General features: G+C 36.1%; 1 protein-coding gene across 3 annotated transcripts in view; it reads right to left on the bottom strand.

The window, feature by feature from the left end:
- The window catches only part of PTPRK (protein tyrosine phosphatase receptor type K), a 541,453-nt gene that overhangs the window by 251,922 nt on the left and 269,439 nt on the right, over positions 1 to 20,092 (bottom strand). For all 3 annotated transcript variants that reach the window (XM_045805582.2, XM_045805583.2, XM_045805581.2), the window contains exons 4-5: positions 17,416 to 17,497; positions 15,254 to 15,369 (exon numbers count right to left, since the gene is read on the bottom strand). In XM_045805582.2, the coding sequence (XP_045661538.1) occupies positions 15,254 to 15,369; positions 17,416 to 17,497 (198 nt within the window). The remainder of the gene's footprint in view (positions 1 to 15,253; positions 15,370 to 17,415; positions 17,498 to 20,092) is intronic.

Consider the following 20,092-nt stretch of genomic DNA (forward strand, 5'->3'; position numbering starts at 1 on the left):
AATCATTCATTAAAAGTAATAATAAAGAGAAGCTACATGAATACAGAACCTCAAAGGCATCTAGAGATCATTTATGCCAAGCTATTTTTGACCAATACCTCAACTTAGAGACATTAAGGGGTCTGCTTAAGGAGATCCACAAGTACACAGGCCTGATTACATTATATTATTGTGTTTGTTAATATGCTAACATAAGTACAAAATATATATGCTTATATAGGATATACATTATTTATATAATTAAAGAGCACAGTAGACATACATGCTATTTATCTCTTAAAATAACAATAACCATTCATCATACCATTATACTCTCATAATATTCAGGCTTATCTTCAGTAATCATGTAATAAGTACTTCCATGTTCCTGATAGTATATAGACTATTATCTCGGTTCTGTCACTGTTATCTCGAAAAAACCTATGTGATAGTTATTTCCATTTAAAGATCATAAAATCAGTATTCAGAAAGATTAGAAATGTGATATGTAGCCTTTTAATAGCAGGATTAAAACTCAAAACCAGGTTTAATGACACAAAATCCAGCAGTATTTCCTCTAAACTAAACCAAAGCTGCTTTTTCCCCCATTTATATTATAGGTCCAGTCCAGTGGATTGATTATTTGTTGTAAAGCCTTGATCAATGCATTGTACCAATGAGAAATACAATCTACTATCCTAGACATTGCATTATTTACTCAGCTTCCAGTAATGCATTACAGTTAAAAGTAGCAAATGATGACACATACATTTCAGAAGTCAAAAATAATGATAACTTTTCTTTTATAATCCAAAATAATAGGTCTTTGCCTAACTACAAGCTATCAATTTAGCAGAGTGGGCAGCACTATGAAGGAAGAAAGAAGTAATGTTAAATTTCTCCCTTAGGCAGCAGCATTTGCATATAGTTTTCTGCTTTTACATTCTTCAGTTCTAGGCTCTTTTTTACATGATTTCACCATTGTAAATATCCCCAAGTCTGAGAAATACTGGGAAATGAACCACAAAATTATATGATCCAAGGATTATAACCTAACACTTTGCCTTTTTCTCTCCCCCACTTCTCATAGCCTCGCCATGCTTTCTTACCTGCTGTGTCTCCAGTACAGGTTGCTGAGACCGGACATTAGAGTTCCTGAGTATTATTACTCCTCTATTTAACTAAGTAAGCTTCCTCGTGCAGGCCATATGCAGTGTTTATTTGACAAGTTCAGTTCCTGGCTCAAAATAGTGTAGTGACCATATTAATTAATTCTCAACATCTTTAATAGCCGGGCTATTCATCAAACCCCTTGCCACTCAAAGTGTGATCTACAGACCAGCAGCATCAGAATCACCTGTCAAATTGTTATAAATGCAAAGTCTAGAGATCACTCTAGACCTCCTGAATCAAAATCTGCATTTTCACAATATCCCTAGGTTACACATCAAGACATTACAGCTTGAGAAACACTGGTAGAAAAAAATCATGGAGGCCCTATTCCTAATCATAGTGAAAGGTGTAAAAATGGGTGTGTACCCTGATTTTGGCCAATGAGATTCGACAAAAACAGGCCAGTTCACTTACAGGAAGGTTTTCACACTTCTAGAGAAGACACAGTAGGCCCTCTTTTCTTTTTCTCCATGTTATGCCTAAAACTAGAAGAGCGGACTTGTCAATGTGAGAGAACCCAACGTGAGGGATAAGCTGACATACTGAGGACGGACACATCAGGGAGAAAGACAGAATCAGGTTCTTTTTTTTTTAAAGATTTTATTTATTTATTCGACAGAGACAGAGACAGCCAGCGAGAGAGGGAACACAAGCAGGGGGAGTGGGAGAAGCAGGCTCATAGCGGAGGAGCCTGATGTGGGGCTCGATCCCATAACGTCGGGATCACGCCCTGAGCCGAAGGCAGACGCTTAACCACTATGCCACCCAGGCGCCCCAGAATCAGGTTCTTGATCGAGAGTCTGAAATGGTATGAACAACTCCTAGAACCCCCTTCTTCCTCGACTTCCTGTTAAAGGACATAATACACTTGGTTTTATATTACTTTCAGCTTGAACTCTTAAAAGTTAATATGGCACAGTTAAAATATGATACAGTTTATCTCAGCTTTTCTTTTCAAAGCTTGAGGAATAAAATTAATCCAATTTAATTTAAAATTAAATAATGTGGCTCTTAGAATACTTGCAGGGATTATTTCACTCTGTTGACTTAAAGAAAATATTAAATTACATTTATCGTTTTATTTATTTTTCACTGCCTTTCTTGGGCACATGATGATATATGATCCCTCCATCCTCTTGGAGTCAGAGAAACTGTTAAGAGACTTTTTCCCTACATTTGGTATTTAGGTTCCTGTTGAATACATTAAGAGGACTAAGAGGATGGCATATGATTTGTCAGCACTTGCCCTTTTATCCAAAACTAAACCCAAAGTAAATTTGCACAACATAATTAAGTAAGGTTGAAGTGAATCATACAACAATCCAGCCAAATTAATGCCAAGGAGCTAAGGGTTCCTTACCACGGCCTGTCTACCATATGAATGTTTCCTCTTTCTTATGAGCTATTATTATTATTATTATTGAACGATTAAACCAAGAATTTTAGAAACACAAAAGGTTTTATGGCAAAATTAAAGGCTTAGAAATCTAGACATTCCTAAAATTAGAAATATGTTAGTATTTTGAGAAAAGCACTTATTTATACCCACTAGAAATTATTACATTTATTTCAGCAGATTAAGCATCTAATAAGAATATAGTGTTCTTCTAGGAAAATTACACTAAAATGACAATACTAAGTTGGTCAACATATTTATTATTTGGCAATGAAAGGAATGAACAAGGTGAATGATACCTGACACATTAAAAAAAAGAGAGGTGGCAAATATAATTCTGATTAAAAAGCAGGGTAAAAATGTGCTGGGGATAACAAATTACTAGAATCGATCATTACCCAAGTATTACAAAATGTAAATTCGGCTGTTAAACAAGAAAAAGAGTTTTAACCTACGAAGCACAGGTGTCTTTGTAGCATTGCGGTACAAGGAGCGACAGAGAGAGCATGAGAAATTGGACTGAACCATGCCTGATGGAGGATGATATGTAGGTTCCAGTGCTGAAACAACCATTTCATAGCTTCACAATTCTCATTATTTCTCACATCTCCACCTTTTATCTAAAACTGGGGGTATCTATGTGTACCTGCTGTTCAACACAGACGTTGAGAATATTAATGAGACTAATTGTAAAAAGTTCTCATTGCAAATCCTGATAATAGCAATACTATGAAAGTAATAATAAAAACAATATCTAAGCAAATAACACATTTAATAACTGTGATGGTCGTTTGATAATTCAACTTGTCTAGGCCACAGTCCCAAGTTATTCAATCAAACTAGGTGTCCCTGGTGAAGGGATTCTGGAGATGGGACTGAAATCTATAACCAATTGACACTAAGTAAGGGAGATTATCCTCAATAATCTGGGTGGACTTGATTCAATTAGTTGAAATGTTTAAAAGCAGAGCTGAGGCTTCCCCTGGAGGTGAAAAAATTCCACCTATAAACAGCAACTTGAGTTTGTGCCTGAATACACCAGCCTGACCCTCCCAAGGGTTTGACCTGCAGGCTTCAGACTTGCCTAGCCAGCCCCACAATCACATAAACCAATTTTTTGCAATAAACCTTTAAAAAAAAAAAAAAAAGTGTGTGTGTGTGTGTGTGTGTGTGTGCATGCGTGCGTGTGTATGTGTGTACACACATACCATATGTTTTTCATGTTTGAACACTGACTGATATAGATGATTTTGTCACCAGAAATGCTTCTGGAAGAACAGATTTTTTTAAGGATGAGTTTTCTGATCTGGTTTGGTTCTGGGTTTTCTAGAATTGGTTCTCTAAATCTGCTTAGATTTAGAGGCAATAATAACTCTATTGCCAGTAGTAAAGAAGACATTGTTAGTCCATAGCATGATGTAGTAAAGAGATGCAATATATCACCATTAGATACTCCTAGTCAAATACCTATAGAAGGTAAAGCTCTGGGTGACCATGCATTTGTGACCTTAGAACATTTTGGACACATTAAGGAATATAAATAATGATACTGGCTGGTTGCATCAAACTGCACTGGAGAAAATGGGAAATATAAAGCATGTGAGTTTACAATTATAAAACTATACCATTCATAGTAAAAGTGAAATTGAGTAGAGCAAAGAGACCAATACAATTAAAACATTACACTTGAGGGATTCCGGCAACTTGGTAGCAGTGGAATAATTTTTCACTTTCTGAATCTACCACATAAAAAGAGACAAAACAATAAGAGAAAGTAAAGAAAGAAAAGGTCCAGACAGAGTGGAGATGAGAACAAAATCAAGAAATCCCAGAAAGCAAGTGGCCATATTTTTAAACATAACTTACAGAAACAAAAGAGGGATTCTTAAAATCAGGAAAGTTTTCCTGAACTCCACATCTCTTTTTAAAATTTCAAGACAACATGATTCACATAAAAATGAACAACTTAAAAGTATCAAGGTCAAGTCCAACATAAAGTTATTATAACTTTAAAATAGAAGAAGGAGCAGAGTATAAACCCCAGAGTCTCTGAAAGTAAGTCAGGAAAATATGCCCACAAAACAGGTCAAAACTGAAACCTAATATTTCAAGCTATGCTAAAACATATTAAGAAAATGACTCATGACATGAAAGAGTAATATAAATTTGAATTAATAAACTCATAAATAAGATGACAGAATTCAAGAAAAATTAGAAGTGAAAGAAAAAAGTCATTTCAGAAATGTGATTAACTAGTGTAAATAAAATCAACAGATGATGTCTTAAGCAAAACAGAATGTGGGAAAAAAAGAAACTTTTAATTTAAAATTAAGAGGACAAAAAGGATTCCAGAGAAAGTGACTACTAATGATGAAACACAAAGAAGATCAGAGACACGATACAAGTCCATACAGAAGGAAACAACAACAACAAAAAATACTAAAATAATAATTAAAAGCACCTTCTGAAAATTTTTAAAGAGTTTTAAAAATACACAATGGAAGAACACACCACATACCTAAGAATAGTAACCTAGAATGACCCACAGTGATACATACTCTGATAAAATTAGAATCTTTAAAAAAACAGGAAAAAAGTCCTTTGAATATAACTGACTTAAGAAGGGCACAGGGGTACCTGGGTGGCTCAGTTGGTTAAGCATCCAACTCTTGATTTCGACTCAGGTCATGATCTCAGGGTTGTGAGACGGAGCTCTGTGCTGGGCTCATGCTCAGCATGGAGTCTGCTTGAGATTCCATCCCTCCCCCTGCTCACGCTCATGCTCACACACACTCTCTCTCTCTCAAATAAATAAATAAAATATTTAAGAAAAAAGAATCAAGGACACAAAAAGAAATTAAGCAAGTGCACATATAAACTATTATCAACATCCAAGAACTCAGGGAATATTAATTCCATGTGCTATTCCTGAACAATCTACTAGAAAATGACTTTCAAACCACCAAAGTTACTGGAAGACATGAGATATAAACTGATGGTAATCATTAAAAACATAGTTACCTGCAGAACTAAGTAAATAAGGGCTATATGAGAAAGAGCACAGTATGCAATAGTTATATGCTACGAGTTACATGCTACATGTATTCAAAATGACATCAGATTTTAAAATTGAGAAATTATGGAATATTCTAATTCTCTCTTCCCCTGTGCCATTGAGACCCAAGAATAGTAGCATGGAAAAAAGAAGCCATAACTGACAAATTGTAATAGAGAAAACATTACGTGAAAATCTTCGGGCTTGAAATTGAAATATAAATAAGAACTCATAGATATTTTATCTTTAAATATGCATTTTCCCTTACTTCTGTTCACTGAGAAGGTCTAATGAAATGAGTACCCTTCTCCATCCACATCATGGTCCTAAAACACAGTTTCCCACTAAACCAAACCAGTGCACTGGATCTGGAGAAGAAAATGCACAAAAGGACGATGAAGCATCTCACAGCATCAGACAGCAGGAAACTGCCAAAAACTACTGAAGTCGTATCAGAAGAACTCTGGAGCCAACTTGAAGAGGTTCTCACTAGCCAAAGATGGGATAGTTTGAGTTTTAATAGTAGTAATCATAGTAATAATTATAACAAATTGAAGTCAATTGAACATGTTTAAGTCCATGAGTTCATAAGAAGAAAAACAGTCACCTTCAGAGAATGATAAGTAATCAACTCATTAGATTGACAACCAATAACTGAAACAAAGATCTGAGCATTTATCCTCTCTTTCCTTAATGAAGTATGTCACTGGGTAGCGAAAGGTAGATGAGAAGTATCTCTTCTTTAACGAAACTAATACAAAAGAAATAAGAGAATTAGAATATCACAATTTACAGCCTGCACCAAATGAATATAGGCATTAAGCATCAATGGCTATGAAGATCACACAAAAAAAAAAAAGAGAGAGAGAGAGACAGAGAGAGACATTTTGTGCCTCCTGTAATCATCCCAGGGACCACCTCCAGCACTGCCAAAGGATCAAACTTGACTCTGGATGTGGCTGTCAGTTTACAAAAAAAATTCAGAAGAACAAGTTGAATCGAAGAGGACATTTGTATGCAACCAGTAAAATGCAGACAGTGCAAAACTACCAGTCAGTGGTCTGGGTTCCTCCTCAATAGACAAACTGTGAGGAAAAGAAAGGGACAGAGGACAAACCCACAGATTAAAAGAGACCTAAAAAACTTATTTTAAAAGTGTTTAGGAACATACACGTAAGTGAAAAAAAAAACTATGAAAAAACAAAGAAGGGCTAAATTATAAAAACCATTACTTGCAGAGGTAGGGAGCTGGCTCAGGTGTGGCTGGGACTGAGCACTCAGAAAGAGCCCATAGGGTGGCTAGCAAAGTCCCTTTTTTGTCCACTGTGGCGTGTACCTTATAAAAATTCATCCAATCGTAGTTTTTATTTTTGTGTGATTTGCTATGTTTTGTTGTACAGTAGAATTATTTTATAAATATCACATCTTTATACCAGATTGCTTTTCATAAAGAAGAAACCCAGCCCACTACCAGAGCCTCCATTTTGTAACACTGATCACGGGAAGTCAACAGAAAGTTGTAAAGTGCTTGATGTGACACACTTAGAAAATACACCGAAGGGCAGCTTTAGGAACAACAGAAGAGTGCATTATTCTTGCACAGAAAAAGCAGTAAATTGTTATTTATAGATATTGATAGGAAGAAATCCTTGAGCTTCTATGACTGCCGGGCTTTCAGTCATGCTCCAGGGATAGATAAGAAAAGATAAAGTATGTTCCACACATTATTCATTTATAATCAATTATGTAATCTGCAGACAACAAACCCAAGAGTTTATAAATTATTGAAGACAGAAAAGAATGCACTCTATCTTCAAGGCATTGAACTCTTTATGGTAGAAAGCCAGAGAAAGCTAACCAAAATGACCCCAGGGATATTAAACAATCCTAAAAATTAAATATGATGAAATGTTCTGATGCTCACCATTTACACACACACACACCCAAAATGCCGAAGATAAAAGATAAACATCACAATCCATGATACCTGGTCAATGATTTTGCTTCAAGACCGATAGCAGTAATTCTTTGTATGAAGCCATGAAGGAAGAATATAATGCCCTGGACTCAAATAAACCAACATCCTGAGGAAAAGCAGCAGACTGACAAGAGTGATAGCTTAGCTACCAAATGGGACATGGTCTCTTAAGTCAAACACAAATAATTGTAAATCAGCATATACACTGCAGAAAAACCACTACTGCTGAAACTAAGAATAAAAAGACACAATCAGAATTAAAAACAAGCTAGTGTTTATCTATCGGTTTACAAGACATCAGGGAAGCGCCACAGACATGGCTAACACCGCTTCCGGACATGACTCCCGTTCTGTAGAGAAAGTATAGAAGAAGCCAAGGCTGAAAGCACCAATAGCCTTGCCATGGATATCAGGACCACTACAAGCTTCAAACTGCCTTGGCAAACTTTTATTAAAGCTCAAAAGAGCCAAAAGGAATGGGGAATGTCCCTCACCTTTCACTCGTATCTAGGATAACTTATATGCAATTATGAAGGTAGGGAAAAAAAAAAAAAAGGAAACAGATGGGTCTAACAGACAAATCAGTCCCAAGACAGAAAATGAGAAAACAAACTCACTGACTGGCTGTAAAAAAAAAAAAAAACCTTAGAGGAAATTTGGAAAGTTGTCTTGATCACTTCACTCACATCCTCCCCAATTCTGTCAACTGGTACTTCTTTCATCTGTCCCTCTCCTTCGCTACTCACATATTTTTCAGTTCCACCAGCACCGTCCAATCCCAGGCCCTCACTACTTGATATCTGCACGGCTAATAGTAGCTTCTTTCTGGTTTATACCTCCATCACGGCCTAGTCCCAACACTGCCAAAACTTGTATTTATTTCCACTTTTCATTGCAAACCTTCCACTTCAGTGAGATCCTTCTCCTGACGTTCCTATCCCACCCGCACACACACGGAGCCGCAGTGATACCCATGCTCACGTATCTTTGCTATTCACGTCCTAGAGATACTTCAAAGGCTCAATCCAATCTTCCTTAATGATCTCACCAAACATTCCAGTCGACGTAGCTCTCTCTCAACTCTGAAATACCATAGTGCTTAGATTCTACAGAGTCTTTTCTCACTTACAGAGGCATTTCTCAGAACTGAAAGGATCTTAAAAAGTATTCAGCCTCATGCTTTAACATCCTCTACAATTCCAGCAAGTGCTTATCCAGATTATGCCTGGATACTTCCACTAATTGTAGTTTTACTACCTCCTGGAATAGCTCATACTATGTTTCAACAGCCCTACAATTACCAAGTTCTTCCTTATAATCAGCTTCTATCTCTCACCACAGAGCTTTGAGCAATTAGTTAGTATTGTACATTAGAACCTATATGGAACAAATTAAATACCTCTTGAATATTCCCAATAATCTAAGATTTTTAAGAAGTTTATCTGGTCTCCCACAAATCTCAAGATATATTGACAGCACACTGCTTTAGCCATTCCGACATCATGTCTTCAACTTTATTCACTGTCCTAGTAATTATACACTGCCTTTTGTTATTCTAATATTTTAAATGTGTGTCAGCCATTCTTAAGGCCAATGACTTAGAAAATGTCAGGACTTTCACCAAGTGCAGACAGTAGGAAAATTTTCACTATAACTCCTTCCTTTTTTTTTTTTCTCTCTTCTTTTCATGGTATCCAATGTAAGCTAATCACATATTACATGTTTAGTCAATCAGGTTTGGAAATATTCCTCTCAAATTAGTTTTCAACAAATTGCCCACCATAAACTTCATTGTTTTAGGCATAGATCAATTTCTTCCAAGAATTTTCCTTCATTATAATAAATGCAAAATTACCAGATTTTTTCTCAAAAGGAAACTGTATCAGGGATAGTAACACCTCTTGTGGAAATGAAGTATGCTACAAACATCCAGGCACTTCATGCGACAGTATAAATAGGCACAGAAAAATACCATGGCATGGAAGCTTCAAAGGGAGCTCTGTGAGCAATGACTGGGTGGCATTTGAAATTGTGTAGTGACAGGGTTCATCAGTTAAAATTTTTATACTGTCGAATTAACTCATTTTATAAAAAACCATGCTTCTAATTTCCACTGCTTGCATGATGATATTCACATGTAGTGCAAGAATAAGGCCATGAAATCTCCGTGGACAGACAAAACACTGTATGCCCAGAAGTTTCAGACCAACCATTTTCATTGATTCTTAGCTGACGACAACTGGTACTGCAAGAGGTCAGCCTTTCTTCGGTGGTTTTTTTTTTTTTTTAGAGCAACTTGCATTTCGTTTTACTAATTTTACTCTCCAATTATTACTCTCAATCCATTGCTTGAATTATCTATTGCTCCACAAGGAATGCCATTTCCTTTGGCTGAGAAACTAGCCGTATCATACTACATTGGCGGTGACGAACCACCAAGCGCAAAGTGATGGCTGACTTTCCCGTTTTGGCAGGCCCACTGAGGAGGCATGGGGCCAGCACCTGCGGCAATTACTGACAGATTGGCCCAATTGCCACAGCTTTGATGGCAATCTGCATAGGATTATCAGTCACACATTAAACAGCCTCATTTCAATTCACCAAAACAAATGGTATCACCAAATCTACCCACACAATTCCCTACTTTCAATAACTCTACTATTGAATTTCTCTGTCCAATCCAATGATGCATGCCCGCCAAGCTCTGTGATGATGGATGGAGTCATTAGCATTTTAGTTTCTACACTGAACCTGAAGCCAAAGCATATGGTCAGACAGATGTTCCAGCAGTGGGCTCTATTTGATTTGCCATGTAGGTGTCCACTTATACTGGACCTTCATAAAAGAATACTAAGTCGTAAATTACAGTCCAACCCTGTTTCAACTCTTTTACATCCTGAGAATTTATAACATGTTCTGATAACAGGACACTCAGAACATGCTTTATTCTGTATTGCAGCATGCACTAATGATTAAAAATTACCCTCGAACCTAATCAAATGACTTCAAACGGACAAGACAGACAAAATGCAGGTTACTGTTTATAGGCTATTGCCCATCTATGGCTTGATTAGTAATGCCAGAATGTACCACATACTCACTTTGCCTCATTCATTATTGAGGTAAACTGTATATACAGTGAACTGGATGGAACTTAACTTCGAAGAAATGCATACGCACCCATGGACCCGACACCCCAATAAACACAGACGACATTTACAGAAAGTTTCCCCTGCCCACTTCCAGTCCCTCCTCATCACCCGCAAATACTGTTCTGATTTCTATCACACAAATTAGTTTTGCTTTTTCTGATACTTAATGTAAATGTAACCATACAGTATGCACTTTTTTATCTATCCCCTTTCTGAAAACATACGATTGCTGAGATTTATCCACATCAGTAACTCATTCTTTGTTACTGCTGAGCAACATTCCATTGCTTGAATGAGCCACACACTGTTAAACCATTCTCCCGTTAATGGACATTGGGGCTCTTTACGATGATTGGTTATTACGAATAAAGCTGTTACAAACATTCTTACACAAGTCAATTCTGAACACGTGCCCTTATTTCTATTTGTGTAAGTACTTGGGAGTGGAACTGCTGTGTCATGTTAGTTATTTCCCTATATATTCACTTTTTGCCATCATCACTTTATTCTTCATATTAGTAAGCACTGCAATAAGAGAGCATGACTAACCTTTTTAACCTCCAAAAATGTATAACCTAATTTTTCTCTTTCCTGTGAGAAAATTATCTGACACTTCTCAAAAATACAGCCAGTTGTTTTTATTGTTTTATTTCAATATAAATTGTACATTAAAATGTCATTTGTGATTTTGTTTCCTATAACCTGTGTTTTATCATAAGTCTTAAGTTATGATCCACAAATTCCCTACCACTGAGGGTTCCTTGGAAACACAAAACAGCATAGTTCTAAAACTTGTTGGAAGCACCGAAAAACATCTGTTCATGTGGGAAAAAATTGCAAATCGTAACCTGACAACAAATGTTGTGCTTCTATCTGGAATGCACGCTACTTCATTGAGTTTTATGATCGAAAAGGAATTTGGAAATTCTCTACAAGTGACTGAAGTCTTTACTCTAAGTCCCTTTTCCAACATGAATGAACTTCATAACACAGCATTTTAAGCTATGGCCCAGAAAAACCTCATAATTTTACCATATTGCTAGCTTGTTGACACTAAATAGACTTCTAAAAACAGTCATCCATGTTGTTTTATGCATCAGTAGTTCACTGAGCATGCACAAGGCGGTTAATTTGGGTAATGTATTTTGTCATTGTTTTCTAAATGTCTGAATGAATGACCTAATTCTAAGACTCTGTAATTATATAATCTGAGATCTTACAGGAAAGAACAGTCCCTAAAGATACATCCAGAACCACTAGGATATATACCTTGAGAATTACCCTAGATTAGCTCAGGTAACTCAACTGTTTGCTTTTGTGTGCTTTATCTTTAATTTACCTAATAATTTATACGTCATTTTAAACAATAAAAAATGACGTATCAATTGTAAGCTAAAGACAATGAACAAGTGAGAGATTTATTTTTTAAATGTATTTCCATACACAAATTATTTTATTTATTTATTTATTTATTTATTTATTTATTTGGTGGTGGGGGGGGACAGAGTGAGAGAATTTTCAAGCAGACTCCTCGCTGAGCACAGAGCCAGACATGGGCTCAATCTCACAACCCTGAGATCATGACCTGAGCCAAAATCAAGAGTCGGATGCTTAAAGGGCTGAACCACCCAGGCATCCCTCCATATGTAAATTACTTTAAATGTCAAATGCTATCAGGTATTATGGTTAAAAGGGTTGTAGCATATCATTTTTCCTTTAAAACAGAAAACTGGCTGCTTTTCTATTTTTTGTTTTTTACCCCATATTTAAACATTTACCAATTGATGCTTAATACCACATAATGTAAGTGATTTGAAAAACATAAAAAGTCGATCACCATTTTTTAATGACACCTACCATGGCAAGTATAACAGCTACTCCATTATCCCATTCCTACTGTGACAGGATGCAGTAACCTTTCATTTTGAGTCGCTTCCAATACGTTCTCAGTACTGTCAGCAGATATTTTAAGTAGTTGTTCTCATAATGATATTAATTTCGGGGCCATTTTTACCCATACAAAACTAATAACATAAACAATTTCACATTCCTCCATCAAACAAAAAAAGTAATGAAGGCCATGTCTCAGGCCATCAAAAATAATGCAAAGATCCAGTTTAGCATCTTATAGCTGGAAGGGATCTTAGTTTCTACCCACATGTCCTTTCATAGATAAGGAACTTATTTATAAAACAGACTGAATAGTTCAATGAATTCCCTAAGTCCACACACTTAACTGCGTTGGAAAGGTTAAAAGGTTCAAATCAAGGCTAGAATTAACAGTTGGGCATCCTGATTTCTCAAAGTCGTTCTGCACCAAGCAAACAGGACTTGACATCAATTTTTATGGCTTGGCTTTCAGACTCATAATGGAATCAAGATTCTTTCTGTTTTATTATATTTCTACCACTTTAAGCAAAAGATGTTTGTTTGTTTTTTTAAATCACTGGCCACATTCTGACTGACTCACTGCATATTTATATAAAATAGTCTTATTCATTTGAAAACATCCCTCAACTAAGTAATGGATAGTTTTCAGTATTTCTTAAACATGAAGAAGAAAAATTTAAAAGAATAACTTAAGCTAATTTAAGTGGTATTACTGAGAAAGTAGAAAAGCTTTTTTAAAGAATAAGGTAAATATGTAAACTGCTGAGGAATTGGGTAATCTCACTGTCAAAACAGAAGAGAAATACACAAATTCACCTTAGGATGTGTAAAGAAAAGAGGAAAAAAAGGAAAGCAGAATAGATGTTTAACAGAATATTTTTTTTATCTCTCATCTTTCTTCTAAAAATGACAGGAGGAATATTTTTTAAAACTATACTGAAATGGGCCAATCTACAAAGTAGGAAACAAACAATAAACGAGCAGTATTTTGACTGCAACCCACTCAGAGCAGCAGGGCCAGAAAGTCTTTGTTGCCACAAGGCAGCTGGTGTCTGAGTACACAAAACCCTTTTATTTCAATGTCACATTAAATCCTGGGGCATAAAACCAGAGGCAGACTGCAGAGTCTCTGGTTTTCCAAGACAAGACTATACAGATCACAACTAAAGTCAAATGCCAAATAATGTTCCCACCTAAATGGAAAAAAAAAAAATTAACTAATTAGGAAAAAATGTCTAAAAATTAATTGTTTATTTAGTCTGAGTAAGAGAAAGGGATTCTGACTTGATGTTGAGCTGACGAAACAGGCCGCTTATTATACAGTACCTTCTCTAGAAAGAATTATCTTATATTTCAATATCTATAAGGGAAATCAGCATAATCACAGAAAAAAAAATACGGGCTTCATTTCCTTTTCACATATTCAGGATGATATCCCAATACCTGCAAATCAAATGAATTATAAAAGTAGTGATAATTAAGTTTATTTGAGTACATGGGTTAACATCCAAGTGGATGTGAGGATTTGATAAAATAAGAAATTTATAACCTCTAGTACAATATTGGGCATTATACTAGGTATGATTTCAAAAACCATTTATTATAATCATGACCCCAACCCCCCACAACTTAATGATTATCCCCAAGAGTAATTTTACCTTTTCAAAGATATGGTAAAATAAATGCCGAAGTCTATGTTCAAGAAACTATGCTAGTCTTACAATGATTTTTCTCTTTTGGTCTCTATTGACAATCTCAGGAATTTAGTTCTAACCAATTAAATCCCTTCCTTCATTCTGATGCAAATGGAACACAAAGATAATAAATGCTCAGAGAATATCATTATGTACATTCTAGCCTCAAATATTTAGCTCAACAGCCATCTTTCCTTGGGCCATCCTCCTGACTTTAGAGCTGCTCTAAGTCCCTTCTACCTCCCACCCCCACTGCCCTGGGACTGGCAGATACTCTCTAAAGGCATGGCACCTTCCTTAGTCTATTGTTATTTCTCTGATTCTTTCAAAGCTCTTTGCATGTACCATTTACATTTCCCCAACATAATGCCAAACTTTAATTCTTTAAATACATATTTACCGAGGATTTAATATGTGCAAAGCAAATGTCTTGACCTCATATCTGTGATGAACCCTTATACACAAAAGTTCTGAAAAAAAATTTAATTGGCTCTCTTCTAATTCACATTTCCAGAAGTACTCCTAAAGGTTTCTTAAACTATTTTTTTTCAAATGTATCAGAGTATAACAGTTCCTACTTAAGTGCTCTGCTCTCGTAAGTTGAGCTTTCAAAATATTAAATGAGGAAATTTTCATTTTTTCCTACTTTGAATGGATTTAGAAAAAATGGTTCTTACAGTTATACATAACTTTAGAGAAACATTAGTTTTCACTAGAAACTAACCCAAATATTTATTAACTATATACTGTTATCTGTTTATACATCTTCCCAAAATGGAAATATCTGAAATGAATCTACAGTCAATTAAAACGAACCTACACAAGAGAACTTGTCTCCCTCTCTCCCACATACACAAGAATGACACCAGAAGCAGCACTTTTTGATATTTTAAAAATCAAGTGTACCCGTTAGCTCAGCTGTCCGCTTGGCCTTACCTGCAGCCATAACTTGTTATGCACAGCATCTCTGCCCGTAGCAATACACTGAAATGTAGCGTTCTGCCCTGCATTGACCTCCACGTCCCCCAGACGGAGAAAATGAGGAGATTTATCTGTGAAGGCAGAAAAAAAATTTACTATTTTCACATGAAGAAAACGTGCCATGTTACTTTTTCCCAAGAGAATAATGTTGTAAATACTTTTACCTTTGGCCACCATGAATACCGTATGGAAGAAAATGGAGTTTTCTTTGTGCTGAAATACACACTCCCCTCCCCCCAAATTGCTAGAGCATTGCTGTATACAGAGAGAGCACTCAACAGTTACTGCTGGTGGTTGACCACAGCAGGTCACATATGGGTGATAATAAAACATTTATAAGTCAAAGAAAGCAAAAGAGATCAAATAGGCATAAATCAGAGTATAAGTGCAAAGTATAATGAAAACATACAATGATCTCTAACATACTGACATAGACATGGCTGTTGAACTATAACTTACAACTTAAGCAGATCTCCTTTCTTTTAAAAAAGAATTTTCAATAACTAGAGTTCTCTAGTACTTCAAAGAACAAGGGAATATTTTTGTTTCTCTCAAATAGATTATCAGCTTCACTGTTTCAAAATCTACTTCCTATTCCTTCATAATTGGAAGAAAGTTACCCAAAAGAAATACCAGACCAACAAAAAGTGATGACTGTAGTCAAAACTTACATGACTTATACAGGTGTCAAATTAGAGTTCTCTATGATTACCTTTTAAAACTGAAGCTTATTCATGTTTTCAACTGAAAGTAAATACACACAGGAAAAGTTAAGCCTCGGAAAGTAAAAGCAAGCTCACAGTAAAACTGCTGTTGTGCTTAATTCATATTTTTATTTGTTTACTCCTGAGAACCTTTCTTTCACGTTTCTCTTCCAGTAAGTGTAAAGGAACAGTAAGTAGATGGAAACATCATGCTTATGTACTAATGGACTGAAGGAATTTATGAGCAAACCAACTTGACTGAACTTTGAGTGAGACGATTTTGTTCCTCTTTTCCTTAGAATGTACTGCATGGAATAAATTGTATGACCCTTGCCTGCTACCTCTTTCTTCAGCACCTCATCTTAGTATAGGCTTTAAAAAGGGAAATGCTCGAACTAGAGCATGAACCCGAACAGTGGTTCTCAAACTGTGAACTCTAGGCCCGCAGCACAGGCATCACCTGGGAACTTACTAGAAGTGCAAATTTTTAGGCCCCATCCCAGACTTACTGAATCAGATCCAAGGAGGGGCCACACAAACCGTGATTTGCCACCCCTGGCAGGTGATGCTGATACACAATAGGGTTTAACGAGCTCTCAACGGGAGCATGGTGCCCCCTCCCCGTGCACAGTGCTTACAATGTGTGAGAAAATTTCCACCAGGAGGATTACTGAACAGATCATCTAGAATTCATGGGCCCTGTAAAATGCCGCTGTTGGGAGATATAGGTAAAGTTTGAGTTTATGCCAGCTGTTTTATGTCTGGCTCGACCGAACGCATAAATGAAATGTCTTTCAGGAAATGTGATGTACACACAAAATTAGTTACACCATCTGAAGACCACCCAATGGGCATCTAAAGACAACAAAACTATGTGTCAGTAAACTGAGTTCTTTGTTTTGTTTGCTTTCTATTATTTTGCTGTTTCATATGGATTAACCAGATATTTATTATAAAAAATTAAGTCTGAAGTTTGGAAAACGGGGAACTAATTCATTCTCTTTCCTTCACTCCAACTTTCAACTGAGCAGATCACATGTTTAATGAGATTTCTTTTAGTTTCCTTTCAGTTGAGCTCTGATTTGTTATTCTTCTTTGCTTTCCTAGACTACTTAATAAAACCAAAAGATGGAGTCTGTCCTATCTAGAGTTTCATTTATATTTGCACTTTGTTCTCTGTAATTAAATAATTAAAAGAACCCTTTAATATGTGTACAATTAGTTACAATTCTGAAAACTATTTGATTAAAAAATTAGAGAAATATTTCAGTGTTCTTCTAAAACTGAACAGAAGGCTAGGAGTAACAACAGAAGAGACAGCCACAACCAAATGATAAACAGTCAACAGTCACTGCCAATATAAGACAAGTGTTGAAAGGACATAGAAAAATACAATTCTTAATCACAACCTACCACAAGGATAACTCAGTACTTGGATATCATCAATGGCAATATAACCACTCCTTCCTCCTGAGACTTCAGCTTCAAATATTACCTGTCAGGAAGAAATAGAAAACATTTACAACAATCATTTTTAAGGAATTTTCACAGTAAAAGAAGAATAGCTATAACACACTTATGAAAATTAAGTTTGATTTTTATCCTATAAGAATTAAAAATCTATCTTATACTGTAATTTCCTAAATCTTGTCCAGGTAAACAACAACAACAAGAAAAATTACTGAGGTCAAGCAGCTAAAAAATTACTTAAGCAACTGCTACTATGTGTTAGAATTCCTGACTGGGCATCATCTAGGCAGAATGAATAGACAAATACAGCTACTCTCATATCCCTAAATTTTCTCTTCTTGATTTTCTCCATTTTTTGTTATTTATTTAAAATACACTGAGCACCTACAATGCACCAGCAGTAGGCTAACCAGTGAAAATACCAAATGATCTACGCTTTTAAATGGCTAAACTTTCAAAGACAGAGGCCATCGGCTAGATTAGCAGTATTCCAGGCAGAAGGAACAATATACAATGGAATAGCTTGGGGTGTGTGTTTGGGAAACCAAATGAATATGATCTGTACGGCTACAAAGGTTCAAAAGGGAAGAGGTAAGATTAGACAGCTAGGCATAGAAGACCTTAACCATCAGACTAAAATCAGGAGTACATTCTATCAATAATTCCACATTAATAAATATTAAACAAAATTGTTTCCATGTTCAAATATAAGCTCATGTTCTAGAGTTTTGTTGTTACAACAACAGAAAAGCTTCATATAGCCTTTGTTCTTTTTAATGATATGTAGTGTGACTTTTCAAGAGAAACCATATTCAGCATGCAACATTTCAACATTTTATTTGACTATGGGCTCCTTTATTCATGGAGATACACAGATTATTTTTGTAGTATTCTGCAAAACATTTTAGGAAATATGATGAAAATTAATGTTTAAAGTAGGAATTTAGTATAATCAAATATGCCTGAAAGGTAGAGGATGAACTAAAAGAAACCAAGACTGGAATCAGTCAGGTAATATGCTAGTAGGAGTGGAAATAGATATGAAGAAAAAAGAAAGATAAAAATAATGCTGAGGAAATGGACAAAATAAGACTTACTGACTTGTTAGTTGTAGTGAAATATAGGGCAATTCTAACTCCAGGCTTGCACCATTAGGCGAATGGTGCTATTGAAATCCCTAGCCAGGACTAGTGATACAGAAAAAGGTACAAATTTGAGGCAGAAGAAGACTAAGTACATTTCAAATCTGATTTGCCTAGGGTACATATGGGGTAAAGGCTTAAGAGCATAACTGGACAAACATATCTCAAAAATAAGAGAGAGGTCCACAATAAAGCCATAGATTTGGAAGTCATCATCATGAAGTGAGTAAGTTATAGATTTAAAAGTTACTACGATGGGTGAATAAGATGGCATAGGAAGATAAAGAGGAGAAAACCACTGAAATAGAAAGCAACAGTACAGCAGCAGAAGTAAAGCCAACAAAGTATGGTTCAGACATAATGACCAAGGAAAGAAGAGAAGTATCAGGAGGTTTGAGGCAGGTTAACATTCACACACACACACACACACACACACACACACACACACACACACACACACAAGCCAGATTAACTGTAATAACCATAATTTTAAAATATCAGATAGCTGCATAAACAATGGCATTTAGATGAACACAAATTTTCGGAGAACAGAGTCTCTCCAACGTGACCCCTAATCTGCGGCCATGTCTCCTTTCCCATGGGAATTATTTGTCAATTCCGGGATCAGGGTGCGGTTCTAGCTCAGCACAGATGTACGGCCTCTGCTGGAAGACAGTGGAAACAGTGAAGCTTGCTGTGCAGCACTCTGGAAATTTGGAAGTCTAGATTCTAAAAAAAATGTTGGCTGTGGCAAAAAATATGAAATGTAGGGAAGAGGTCAAGAAAAACTAAAATTAAAAATTATCAATTACAATGAACCGTTAGGAATTTTCCAATAACGTTTGGCAGACAGTTTTACCAAAGGGAAGGGGCAGAAGACTGACTGACTGAGTTGACAGTAACTAACATTTATTGAACACTTACTGTATACAAAAGACTATCCTAAGCTAGCCTGCACATCATCACACTCGCATATGTCATTCTCTCTCTCTTTCTCTTCTCCCCTGCCACCCTGAACACACACACACACACACACACACACACACACACACACACACACACACACAGCCATTTAATCCTCACTATAATCCCATAAGGTTGGTATTATTTTTATCCTCATTTTAAAGAAAAGACAAGTAACTGGACCAAAGTCATAACAGTTAACAAGCAGCAGGGCCAGGAAAGGACCTGAGTCTAACTGCCTCCACCTTCTATTCTTGCATCAACTTTACTACAATTTCTCTAAAGGTAAAGAAGCAAATGCAGAGAGAGCATTTCTTTTAAACAGGCTTCAAATTTCCTTGAAAAGTCTAAAATGTGAAACTTTAAAGATTAATGTCATTTTTGAATAGTACTTCAATTAAACATTACACGGACTAGGTAGCAGTGTCACCAGCATTACACCCTTCCCCCTTTCCTACCGTACTCCTACAGCCACCCCAAAACCGATGATGATGGGACCCAGTAGATGAGGTGGC

Source organism: Ursus americanus, chromosome 11 (genome assembly GCF_024610735.1).
Source record: "Ursus americanus isolate L20-20 chromosome 11, mUrsAme1.1.p, whole genome shotgun sequence".
In the NCBI taxonomy this organism is placed as follows: domain Eukaryota; kingdom Metazoa; phylum Chordata; class Mammalia; order Carnivora; family Ursidae; genus Ursus; species Ursus americanus.